Source organism: Molossus molossus, unplaced genomic scaffold (assembly GCF_014108415.1).
Source record: "Molossus molossus isolate mMolMol1 unplaced genomic scaffold, mMolMol1.p scaffold_m16_p_22, whole genome shotgun sequence".
Taxonomy (NCBI): Eukaryota; Metazoa; Chordata; class Mammalia; order Chiroptera; family Molossidae; genus Molossus; species Molossus molossus.
The window spans coordinates 36,227,412-36,239,626 of NW_023425358.1; the positions used below are offsets into that span (position 1 = coordinate 36,227,412).

The 12,215-nt window shown below is 62.0% G+C and overlaps 1 protein-coding gene across 12 annotated transcripts in view; it reads right to left on the reverse strand.

The window, feature by feature from the left end:
* NCOR2 (nuclear receptor corepressor 2) overlaps positions 1 to 12,215 on the reverse strand; it is a 172,213-nt gene that overhangs the window by 80,966 nt on the left and 79,032 nt on the right. For 10 of the 12 annotated variants that reach the window (XM_036276286.1, XM_036276294.1, XM_036276292.1 and 7 more), the window contains exons 10-13: positions 10,864 to 10,930; positions 6,244 to 6,416; positions 5,250 to 5,343; positions 2,701 to 2,879 (exon numbers count right to left, since the gene is read on the reverse strand). In XM_036276286.1, coding sequence (XP_036132179.1) covers positions 2,701 to 2,879; positions 5,250 to 5,343; positions 6,244 to 6,416; positions 10,864 to 10,930 — 513 coding nt within the window. The remainder of the gene's footprint in view (positions 1 to 2,700; positions 2,880 to 5,249; positions 5,344 to 6,243; positions 6,417 to 10,863; positions 10,931 to 12,215) is intronic. The other 2 variants (XM_036276293.1, XM_036276287.1) reach the window with 1 other exon arrangement.

Genomic DNA, 12,215 nt, shown 5'->3' on the forward strand with positions numbered 1-12,215 from the left:
CGCGAGGCCACAGGTCAGGTCTCCAGTGCTCTGAGCGCCCTCGGGGAGGCGGCAGGAGGCAGCAAGAAGGGACTGAAGCCAGAGGGTGGCGGGGAGCTGGCACCCCACCAACTGGCTTCCTGCAAAGCCGGGAGAGTTACTGGGAAAGAGCTCAGCCCGGCTGAAATGTCAGGGCCACAGGAGCAGGCGGACAGCAGGGGCGGGGATGTGGGTCAGGGCTGTTCAGGCTTCAAGGATGCTGGGCGGAGGCGGTGCCCTGGCCCCGCCGCCTCCGCAAGAAAGGAAGAGGCTGCTGGAGAGGCAGGGCCCTGGGTCTCCTGGAGGGAGCCTGGGCCAGCGCCTGGCACTCCAGATGGCTGGGCGGAGGCCAGCGGGCCCCTCCCCTGCTCCCGAACCAGACACCGGAAAATCCGGAATGGCCTCTTCTCTTTTCCCAGAGGAAGGCAGGAGTGGTGGCGGGCTTCCCCGCCGGAGACCCTGCCTCAGGCCACTTGCGAAGCCAGAGTGGGCGGAACGCCCTTCTTTTCCAGATAGGCAGGCTTCCTTCCCTCCCTCTCCGGGTGCGGGGGTTCCCCAAGCAGACCTGGGCCCCTGGGAGAAGAGGCACCGAGCTTGGAAATCTCCTAGGTCACCGGCCCGCCTCCCCTCAACTGGGATTTGTACCCTCAGCTGACCATCCCTGGGCACTGTGCCTGGGCACCTGGCGACAGCGGAACAGTGAGGCACTACTGCTGACCCAGTTTACAGAGGTGGAAACTGAGGCTCAGAGAGGACGTGGCGGCGCGCAATGCCACCCACGCACGATTTTCCAAGGTCCTGAGCGCTACCAACCCTGCTGAAAATGAGACCTAAACCAGGGCCATGCTGCGTCGAATGGGCCCGCAGACATCCGCCCAGCCGGACCCCTGCCTGTGAGTTCAGTGTGAGACCACTAGGTCCCGGACAGCAATACGACATCTCCGCAAAGGCTGAAACACAGAGAGCGCCCAGAAACACCCCTTTCTTTCTCTAAGGTAACATAAATCCATAAAAACACCAAACACACCAGGAGGATTTAAATACCTAATGCGCCCTGGCCGGTTTGGCTCAGCGGTTAGAGCATCAGCCTGCGGTCCTGAGAGACCCGGGTTCGGTTCCCGCTAAGGACATGTACCTTGGTTGCAGTTTGTCCCCGGCCCTGGTCGGTTGTGCGGGTGGCAGCCACTCAATGTGTCCCTTTCACATCGATGTTTCTCTCTCTCTCTCTCTTCCTCTCTCTCCCTCCCACTCTACCTGAACAAAAAAAAAAAAAAAAATGTCCTCGGGTGAGGATAAAAAAAAACAAAAAAACAAAAAAAAAAACAAAAAAAAATAAATACCTAATGCAACATTAAGTCTTCGGACCCTTGACTATTCCATAGTCACTTCACTGGCTGGAAAGTGTGCCATCCCTGGATGATGGAGCGATCGTCTCTGTGAATGTGGGGGCCTAGCGGGAGCCACCCAGGACCTGGGCTTGTCTGTTTCTGAGCTTAAACCTTAAACACCCGGCGGGATCTGCTCCCCACGGCACTACTGCCTGTGGGAGTCAGCTGAACTGGTGTGACCTGGGACCCTGCTCCTCCTGCACGGTCAAGTCCTGGCGTCTGCACTGGCTACCCTGCCCCAGCCCCCGACCCTGGGAAGGGCAGAGGCTGCCCCAGGCCCAGCCCTATGTCTTGAAGAAACTCACCAGCCCATGAGGCCTGCTCCTGAGGCTCAGGTAGAGGCGGAGGCCAGCCGCTGGGCGGGCAGCGTCTGTTTCCAACACACCTCCTGTCGGAGCACCGAGGCGACCATCTGTGCCTCAGTTTCCCCCCCTCCTGCCTCACGGGGGTCTGGAGGAGGCACCCTGTTGGTATTTGGAGGGGAAGGTTTTTCCCCTCCAGCTCCCCCAAATGCTGTCAATTCTGCTTTTACATTTTTATGCCTCGGCATCCAGCTCCTGTCTCTGCTTCCAAAGTCCTGCTCCCTGACTCTGGGGGAGCACAAATCCTGCCCCTGCCATTTCCAAGCTGTGTGGCCTCTGTTAACCGCCTTCACCTCTCTGAGCCTGTTTCCGCACTTACGCAGCGGGGCTGGTGCTGCTGTTACGAGAGAAGGGAAAACGCACAAGACCTAGCAATCACTGGCACAGGGTCTGGGAAGGCGCGCTCCACGAATCCCCGTTTTCAAAGCAAAATGAGAACAGGAAAGTCAGGGGCCGGCTTCGTTCCCCTGCCCCAGACGGCGGCCCCACCCCGGAGATCTCCCTGCCGGCTGTGTGTTCGGATACGCGCCGCCGTCTGTACACCTTGTCCTGGGTTGCAGTGTCCCCACAGCTCCTGTCTACAGAGCCTCAGAGGGAGGCGTGATTTGGAAATGAGTCCTTCACAGATGCAGTGAGTTAAGATAAGGTCATACTGGAGGAGGGTGGGCCCCACATCCAATAGGAGAGGAGCCTTCCGAAGAAGATAGAAACACAGAAAAAAAGCCAAAAACAAAGACCAAACATGTGAAGACAAACAGTGGAGGCGGAATGACCCAGCTGCAAGTCAAGGGGGTGACGGAGACGGAGGGGGTCCTGGGAAGCCAGGGCCAGTCCCGCCGACACCTGAGCGTGGACTCTGGCCCCTCACGACCCGTTCCCACGCTCAGCCGCCCGTCGGCGGCCGCTGTCGCGGAGCAGGGCAGGGCACTCACTTCTCCCGGAAGGTCTCCTTCTCCTGCTCGCTCCACATGTTCATGACCTGGCGGTCCTTGTACACCTTCATGGGGTCGTCCATGAGCCCGTTCATGTTGATGAACTTGATGCGCTGCTGGTCGGCGTCATACAGCATGGGCGGGATCACGGCCAGCTGCCGCATCTGCTTCTCCAGGCTCTGCGGGGGGCGGGGGTGCAAGGGGTGGGTCAGAGAGAGAGACCGGGGGCGCCCCGCGCACTGGGGACCCAGGCCGCGTGGGGAGGGAGCGGGTGTTCGGAGCGAGAGCGGGGAACACGCGAGACTGTAGGGAAAGAGAATGAGTGAAGAAGTAGTAACAGCCTGTGCCGGGGTGGGGGTGGGGGTGGGGAGGACTTCAAGGCAGCCCAACACATGTACGTGGGCAGGACTTAGATCAGGTGGGCGGAGCAGCTGTTGCCCGTCGGCCCCCGGGGGAGGGGAGAGGGGAGCGATGACCCGTCCACGGGAAACAGGCACCACGGAACACCGCAGGGCGATGTGGGGGCACCGGGGCGAAGGAGCTCGGGAGGCGGGCCTGGCCACGCGGGCGGGGCTGCGGGGGGACGGCAGAACCACCTGCTGCCCAGGCCTGGGGTGCAGCCCCCCGGCGTGCCCAGCCCGTGCCTTGTGGGAGTCGCCCATGATGCATCAGGGCAGCCCTTAGCCACCCCCAGCTGGGCTCATGTCCCCAAATGTCTGCAGCTGCCCGTGACTGGCCATTAATCACCCACCTCTGGGGGCAGGTGAAGACCCAGCCAGGCTAAGGTCAGCTAAGTTCAAAGGACCCCCAGCCTGCCTCCTATATCCGACCTCTATGCAGTGCTGGGAGGGCCGGCGGGGGCGGGGCGTCAGTCCTGACCCAGCGGGGAGAAGGAGCCCAGAGGTTTGAACCTCCCCAGCGTCGCAGCAGGCGTCCAATGTCCTCTCCTCCCCAGCTGCCCGAGAATACTGGCGGGACACAGCCGTGGTCACAGGCACCGGCAAGACCCCTGCTCTGCCTCCCAGGGAGCCTGAGGTCGGCCTGGGCTGGTGAGGTGGTTCAAGGTTCTGGACACTGTTACCTCACACCCCTGAGACGCCAGGACGTGGGGACACTGTCAGGCCAGATGTCCCAGGCAGGGGACCCACGGGGAAGGGGCTCCCTCCTCAGGCGTCCAGGGTGAACCAAGCCCCTCGGTGCTGCTGTGCACCCAGTTCCTGGCTGCAGCCTCGGGGCGGGCGCTGGGGTGGCTGTGGGCAAAGGCACCCAGAGTTCTGCTTTCTGTCGACAGAACCGTGTTTGACACAGGGACGCATCATGCCGAGTTTTCAAACAAAGGCTCTGCCCTGGCCGGTGTGGCCCAGCGGTTAGAGCGTCGGCCCGCGGACCAGAGTCCAGGTTCGGTTCCCGCTAAGGGCATGTACCTCGGTTGCAGTTTGTCCCCGGCCCTGGTTGGGTCGTGTGGGTGGCAACCAGTCAGTGTGTCTCTCTCACATCAATGTTTCTCTCTCTTCCTCTCTCTCCCTCCCACTCTATCTGAAGATAAATGGAAAAATGTCCTCGGGTGAGGATACGAAAATAAAAATAAATAAGTTAAAAAAAAAAGGCTCTTTTTTACTGGCCAGAGGGTGAGTGACCTGTCGGAATGACGTGGACGGCTGGTAAAACCACAGGGTCCTGGGCTCCGCCCCGGGTTGGCTGAATCAGAACCGCCGGAGTGGGGGTGGAGCCAAGGAAACCATTTACACCAGACCCCCTGACCCCGGGACTCGGCTGTCCCAAGCAGCACCGTCCGGGTGAACAGTCCGTCTGTTCTGTCCAGCGTGGGAGCCACTAGCACACGTGGCCACCCGGCCTTCGGAAGAGCATCTGGCGTGACTGAGAAATTATATTTCAACTTTATTTTGTTTCAGATGATTTCGTAGCCACTGTGCTGAGCTGAAGTGACAATACGTCCCATCTGGACAAAAGTCCTGGGAAGAAGCATGTGCCCCTCCTCCTTCGAGGCTCCAGGGTGGAGGTGGGGGAGGGGGCAGGCCTGAGAGATACTAGACCCACAAGACCTGGGGGGCAGGCCGACACCAGCCCTTCCCCAGGGCAAAGTCCGCCTCTCTCTGCTCCCGGGCCAGCTCTGGGCTCCAGGGACCACGGCCAGGGTCACCCAGGCGGAGCTCAAGGCGTCCAGGCCCCGGCTCAAGCTGGAGGGGCGGGGAGGCCTGACCGAAGGTCCCTCCGGGGGGGCAGCGGGAGGCTGACCTAGGGACCACGGCTCTGGGGTCCCCTGCCCTCTGGCTGCTGGTGGGAGGCGCCGAGGGAGGTGGGGGGCGGGAGGGTCAACAGGACGGGGGACTGGTCCCCAGCCTGCCCCCAGATGTGGCGTCACGATGGAGCCAGGTCCCGCCCGGCGGGCCCTCCTCCAGGGCTCCAGGGACACCTGTCTGTCCGTCCTTTAGTCCTTCAGGTCTGGGGACAGGCCCTGGGGGCTCCCCACCCCAGTCACAGGCCCTCGATGCCCACCGTCCAGGGTGTCAGTCAGGCCGCGGACTCACCTCCTGCTCCGAGAGGCCGTCGATGATCTCGGACACCTCGTGCTCGCTGCGGGCGGCCGACATGGAGAGCCCGCTGCCCCGCTGGCCCACCCTGCTGGGAACCGAAGCGACACACTCAGGACCGGCCCTCGGCAGCAGGGAGGCCAGGCCGGCACCGTGCACAGGCCTGAGCCCCAGCTGCCCCCGCGGTGCCTGTGGGCTGCGGGGAGGGGCCAGGGCTCCCACACCCCGACAGCCCCACGCCAAGGGGTGCAGGGGAGGGCACGGAGTCACCCCCCCGGACCCGGGGACACCAGAACCCCCACAGTGCAGGGGCTCAGCCCCTTCTCTCCTAAGACTGGTCGGCCGAGGCCAGCCGCATAGACCATGTTCCCTCCCCCGCTCTGCTCCTGCATCCAAGGACCTGACGGGGCCCCTGGGGCCCAGGGTGAGACCCGGTTCTATTTCCCATGACACACAGAGCCGTGCCTCAGTTTCCTTCCCGGAAACACAGGGACCGTGGCCCCGGCTCCCAGGGCTGGGAGGAGGCATCTGCAGATACTGTGAGTGTCCAGTGGCCGGTGGAGTCTGTTATCGCTGCTCATGGCCCGTCGCCCCATGTGACCAAAGGGGCGACAGAACCAGAGCCACACCCCACCAGCACCTCCTGGGTGCTGGGCGCAGCCACAGCCGACCCACCTCCTGGCTGCTACGCCAGGCAGCCCTCTGCCCTCGGGTCCACAGCAGGGATCTCAGAGCCTTCGGGGCCGCGCAGACACGCCGCCAGCGACGCGTGCGCAGCCCGGGGCACACGGGGCAGCCGCCTGCTCACGGAAACGTATTAGGTCCCGAGCCGTGTTCAGGCCCAGCAGGGTCTGAGCGAGGCCTCCGAGGGCCTGACGGGGCCCCTGGGCCGCCAGGTCGAGCCGGTCACCCCTTCCGCGCCACACAGGCCGGGCTCCGCGGCCCAGTCCCGGGGGCGCCAGGGGCGAGGCGCTGCAGGGAGGCCGCTCACCTCTGCATGCGCTCCTGCAGCTCGCGCTGCTTGCGGATCTCGGGGAACTGCTTCTCGTAGTACTCGCGCACCTTGCTCTCCTTGGCCCGCCGCCGGGGGTTGTTCTCGATGCGCTCCACCTTCTTCTCCCAAGCCTCCATGAGCTGGTCATAGCGCTGGCAGAACTTCTGCTCCTGGGCAGCGGAGAGGCCACTCTGAGGGCCCGTGCAGCTGGACTGCAGCCTCCGCTGCCCCCTCTGCACGGACACAGTCACAGACAGACCCAGGGGCACAGACACACACAGTCACAGACAGACCCACGGGCACAGACAGACACACAGGCACACAGACAGACACACGGGCACACAGACAGACACACAGGCACACAGACAGACACACGGGCACACAGACAGACACACGGGCACAGACACACACAGACACACACAGTCACACAGACAGACCCACGGGCATAGACACACACACAGACACACACAGTCACAGACAGACACACGGGCACAGACAGACATACAGGCACACAGACAGACACACGGGCACACAGACAGACACACGGGCACAGACACACACAGACACACACAGTCACACAGACAGACCCACGGGCATAGACACACACACAGACACACACAGTCACAGACAGACACACGGGCACACAGACAGACACACGGGCACACAGACAGACACACGGTCACACAGACAGACACAGTCACACAGACACACGGGCACACAGACAGACACAGTCACACAGACAGACACGGGTACACAGACAGACACATGGGCACATAGACAGACACGGTCACACAGACAGACACACGGGCACACAGACACACACGGTCACACAGACATACACAGTCACACACACATGATCACACAGACACGGTCACACAGACACACACGGTCACACACACTCACAGTGACAGACAGATAGCACACATGTGGTCACGTGGAACCTGGGCAGACTGGACCCTGAAGAAAACCCACAGGCTCCCCCCAGGGCCTGGTCACCTCGCTCCCTGGGGAATGGCCACCCAGCCTGCCTCCCTCTAGAAAGGCCTCATCCAACATGGGAGCCACCAGCCACTTGTCAAGTTCAAATCAGGTAAATTTAAGTAACATTTAAAATTCAGATCCCTGGTCCCCACCCACACTGCTGCTAGTGCTCGGCAGCCACCCGTGGCCGGGCCACATCCACAGCAGACAGCACACCAGGGACGTCCATCATCAGAGGAAGTTGTCCTGGACACTGCGGCTCCGTCCCCCAGCAGCCCCCCAGGAAGCACCCCCTTTCTGAACAGTTCCTCATCCCAGGCCCGGGGGTGGGGGTGCAGACCCGAGCTGCCATCCAGCCAAGACCAGGAAATCCCCCTCCATGTCCAACCACAGGGCCACCTGCTCCATGTCCTTGGAGGAAAGACCCCACTCGGCCCAGAACTGGCGTCCTGGCTTCTGAGTCTCCAAGGTGACCTGGACTGAGCAGGTGGAGCGTCCAGGGGCACGGAGACCCCGGGCCCCCCAGCCGCTGCAGTGGACAGATGGCACATCTGGGAGTCTGGCTTCAACATTCAGCACCTTCAGAAAACCCCTCTCGGGGCCCGTGCCCAGCCCGGCCGGTGTTTCAGCCGCTGACCTGGATTCTCAGCAAACCCAGTGGCACGATGCTCCCCCAGGAGAGGTCAGGCCAGCTTTAAGGGGGTTAGAACTTGACCCCCAGCTCCTGGGGCCCCCCCATGTATGTGGGCTGCTCCACAACCCCTCGGAGATCATAGTTCCGGTAACACAGACAACGGCCACATGCGTCCGTGGCGATGTGCCGTGCACGGACAGCCGCCCACCAGGGATGGGACCAGCGTGAGGGACCCCTGCCTGTCACAGAGAGGGGACCTCCCCCTGCATGCTGAACCCCCACAGAGTGGCTTCAGTCTGACAGGCAAGAACAAGACAGCGTGTCGGACAAGGACAGGGAAGGACAGTCACACCAGCGGAGGAAAACGGTGCGGCCACCAGCAAGAACAAAAGGGACCGCGGGCCCGACCAGCCGTAGAGGGGACGGGTGGAGAAACGGACACGGGCAGCACACGGGTGGGCCGCGTGGAGTCGGTGCAGCCAAGGGACATGGCAGGAGCGTCCCTGAGGGGACATCCGGCCACGCTGCCCAAGGCCAAGTAGCAGGCAAGAAGACATGAGCAGCTCCCAGGGACAAGTCCAGGAAGTCCCTCTCCGTGGGTGACCACGGCACTGCCTGCTGTCACCCGAGTCCCCTGTGGGGACATGTGGCTGCACCCCTTCTCTGGGCAGCAGGGACTCTGCTCAGCAAACTAGGGAAGGGAGCCTCCGGCCGCCGCTGGCGGGGGGAGAGGCCTCTGGGGTCACCTGGTGACCCAACGTCCTCCAGAGCTGCATGGAGCTTGTGACCTCTGACGCTGGAGAAGGCAACCCCCACAGCTGCCCTGAGAATGGGGTTCGGGCCTCCTCTCTGCATGCTCGGTGCCGGATGAGGGTGATGCGGCGGCGGGAGCGCCCCCAGCCCGTCCCGCCTGCGGTTCAGGGAGCAGAAGCGAGGCCCGGATGCTGGGAGGGGACGGGTGGGGACCTGCAGACCCGAGGTCTGGGGCCACCAGGGCCAAGCCCCTCCCGGGCCTCGCTGAACACAATGCGGTCAGGGCCGCGGCTCGCTGCATCCGACCGAGAACCAGGTCGCTCCAGAGCCTCCGTGGCAGCTTCTGTTCGTTTACACAAGCGCCTGTCGAGATGGGTTCTGCAAAGCCACCCGCAGTGTCTTAGAAGTCTCCAGTTCCTCCGTCTTTTTTTTTTTTTTAATATTTTTATTGATTTTTTTTTTTTTAGAGAGGAAGGGAGATAGATAGAAACATCGATCGGCTGCCTCCTGCACGCCCCCTACTGGGGATCGAGCCCACAACCCGGGCCTGTGCCCTGACTGGGAATCAAACTGGGACCTCTCAGTCCAGGGGACGGCGCTCAGTCCACTGAGCCACATGGGCCAGGCCCTCAGTCTTTACATTAACTGATGTCCCTCCTCCCACTCACGCCACCCCCGGGGAGCTACCTGAGATTTCCCAAGAACGTACACCCACCCCAACCCTACCTGTCCCCAGCAGCGGCAGTGTTCCTTTCAAAATGGAAACCAGATCTTTTTCCTCTGAACAAACCTCACCCCCAGGCAAGACAACTGGGTAGACAGGGGTGCACTGTACCCTGGAACATTCCCTGCATGACTTCTTGTAACAAAGACTCTGCTCTTTATTAAGACTGTAAATTAAGCACCCCACCGAGTTCAGAGTGAAATGTAAACACTTCATCCTAGTCAAGGGGAAACATTTCCAGGTGCTCCGGCTCCCGTGGTCTCCATGTCAACCACCCCCCACCCGACCCGTGCAATGCACTGCGGGCCTGCCTGCCACATTGCGCCCCGTTGTCCCAGCGGCTCCTGCCACAGGGCCTTTACACTTGCTGTGCCCGCTGCCTGACACTCCGACCTCCAGATCTCCACACGGCTGGTCCTTTCTTGTCATTCCCACCTCAGCACGGAGGACCCCAGCTTACCCCGCCCCTCTGCACAGCACTCCTGGCTGGGCCTCCTACCCTCAGCACAGCTCAGCACCGTGCCAAGCGGGTCCTTGGAAGTATTTAACTGTGTGAATAAGATGGGATGTCCAGTTTCATGAACCCTGGCCACCCTGCCCAGGTGCCTCTGGTCATCATCCTGGGAGGCCCATGGCTTCATATATCCATAGAGCCCTGGGGTCCCAAATGCCACCCATCCAGCTTCCCGTCACCCAGTATCTGAGCCACAAGTGTCTCCTCTCTCTGAGGGCCCAGCTGAGGTCTGGGACCAGAGCAAGGTGAGTTCAGAAACGGGCGCAGAGGGACCCATGCCCTCAAGTGGTCCAATCCGGGCTTTGGAGAGATGGTCTTAACAGCTCTATAAGACTCGAACCCACTGTCGGAATTCAGGCCCCACAGGGAAACCAGTTTGTCAGTGCATTAACACACAGAGTTGGGAAGAAAAAAATAAAACCGCATAGAAATGAAGATACAGCCTGATCGAGCCACTCCTGAACTCCACCCAGTGCACTTTCTCAGCTACACAAACTCCTTTACTCTTCCCCACCTGAACCAACTCTTCTTCCCCTCGGAGCTGAAGGCACACTGACACTGACGGGTAACTCCCCTCCATCACTGGGCCCTGACTCTCCATGAGGATACAGCCACCCTGCACGGCGGCCGCACGCAGCCCCTCCCACGTGCGCTCCAGGAGGGAGCGGGCGCCAGCACCCGGCTGTCTCGATGCAGCCGGAGAGCTCAGGGCCCACCCAGTCCTCCAACTCTTACCACAAACCTCCCTCTCTCTGCCTGGAAAGCCCAGGATCACCAGGAACCGATTTCACACCCAGGCTGGAAAAGAACAGAATCTGGGCCCTGACCCACACCCAGGCCTCCAGGGGGCAGCCGCTGCCTTTGCCCCTTTCTGTCGCTATCCTTGGTGCTTCTTCCCAGCCCAGACACTCGGTAACCAGCCAGCTGCAGAGCCCAGGCGTCCTGGTGGGTGTGGCCAGGACGACCTCTGCTCCCAAGGAAGCCTGACCCACAGGGCCCAGGGCGACTTACCCATTGTTTACGGGCGTGGTTTCTCCTCTTGAAGTACAAGATCAGCTTTTTCCGCATCGCCTGGTTTCTGCGGCGAAGGGGACAGCAAGGGGACAGTCAGTAACGCAGGGGACAGTCAGTAACGCAGGGCTCAGGTGTTCCTGAGGTTCTCGGTGAGGTGAGAGACACCCATGGCCCCTCAGAGTGAGCCCCCAGCTGCCCAGTCCGTCTTCCTCTCCCCCAACCCCGAAGTGCCCCCCACCCACAATTAGGCTGAGTTTGGTCTGCAAAAGAGGGGGCTCTGAAGAAGGGGTAAAGTATCTGTGGCTTCCTGTCCTTCCCTGGGGCTACTATCACCCCCACATGCAGAGTCCCCTCTGCCCGTGAGCCACACCCGCCATGGAAAAGTGGCCAGAGACATAAATAACCACAGCCCAGACCAGCAATTAGACCTGCAGCCCCCACACCTGCAGCCAGCAGACCTCAGACCAGGAACACAGGCCTGCAGCCCCCACACCTGCAGCCAGCAGACCTCAGACCAGGAACGCAGGCCTGCAGCCCCCACACCTGCAGCCAGCAGCCCTCAGACCAGGAACGCAGGCCTGCAGACCCCACACCTGCAGCCAGCAGACCTCAGACCAGGAACACAGGCCTGCAGCCCCCACACCTGCAGCCAGCAGGCCTCAGACCAGGAACACAGGCCTGCAGCCCCCACACCTGCAGCCAGCAGGCCTCAGACCAGGAACGCAGGCCTGCAGCCCCCACACCTGCAGCCAGCAGACCTCAGACCAGGAACACAGGCCTGCAGCCCCCACACCTGCAGCCAGCAGGCCTCAGACCAGGAACGCAGGCCTGCAGCCCCCACACCTGCAGCCAGCAGGCCTCAGACCACGAATGCAGGCCTGCAGCCCCCACACCTGCAGCCAGCAGGCCTCAGACCAGGAACACAGGCCTGCAGCCCCCACACCTGCAGCCAGCAGGCCTCAGACCAGGAACGCAGGCCTGCAGACCCCACACCTGCAGCCAGCAGACCTCAGACCAGGAACGCAGGCCTGCAGCCCCCACACCTCCAGCCAGCAGACCTCAGACCTCCCCTCCCCTTGGCAGGAGGCAGGACGTGGGGACTTGTTTCCAAAGCACCGAGGACAGAACCGGACGGACGGAGGAGAAACAGGGGGCAAGGTGAACACCGCCACTCAGTGGGTGTCGGAGACCCTGACGGGATGTGCTGGGGAGGGCGCCCCGCACCTCTGCGGGACTCCTCCAGAAACACAGACAAACCAACTGAGGGACACTCTGTGATGTCCCTGACTGCACCCCTCCAGGGTCAGGGTCAGGAGGACCGAGGAGGGCGGAGAAACGGCACAGACGGG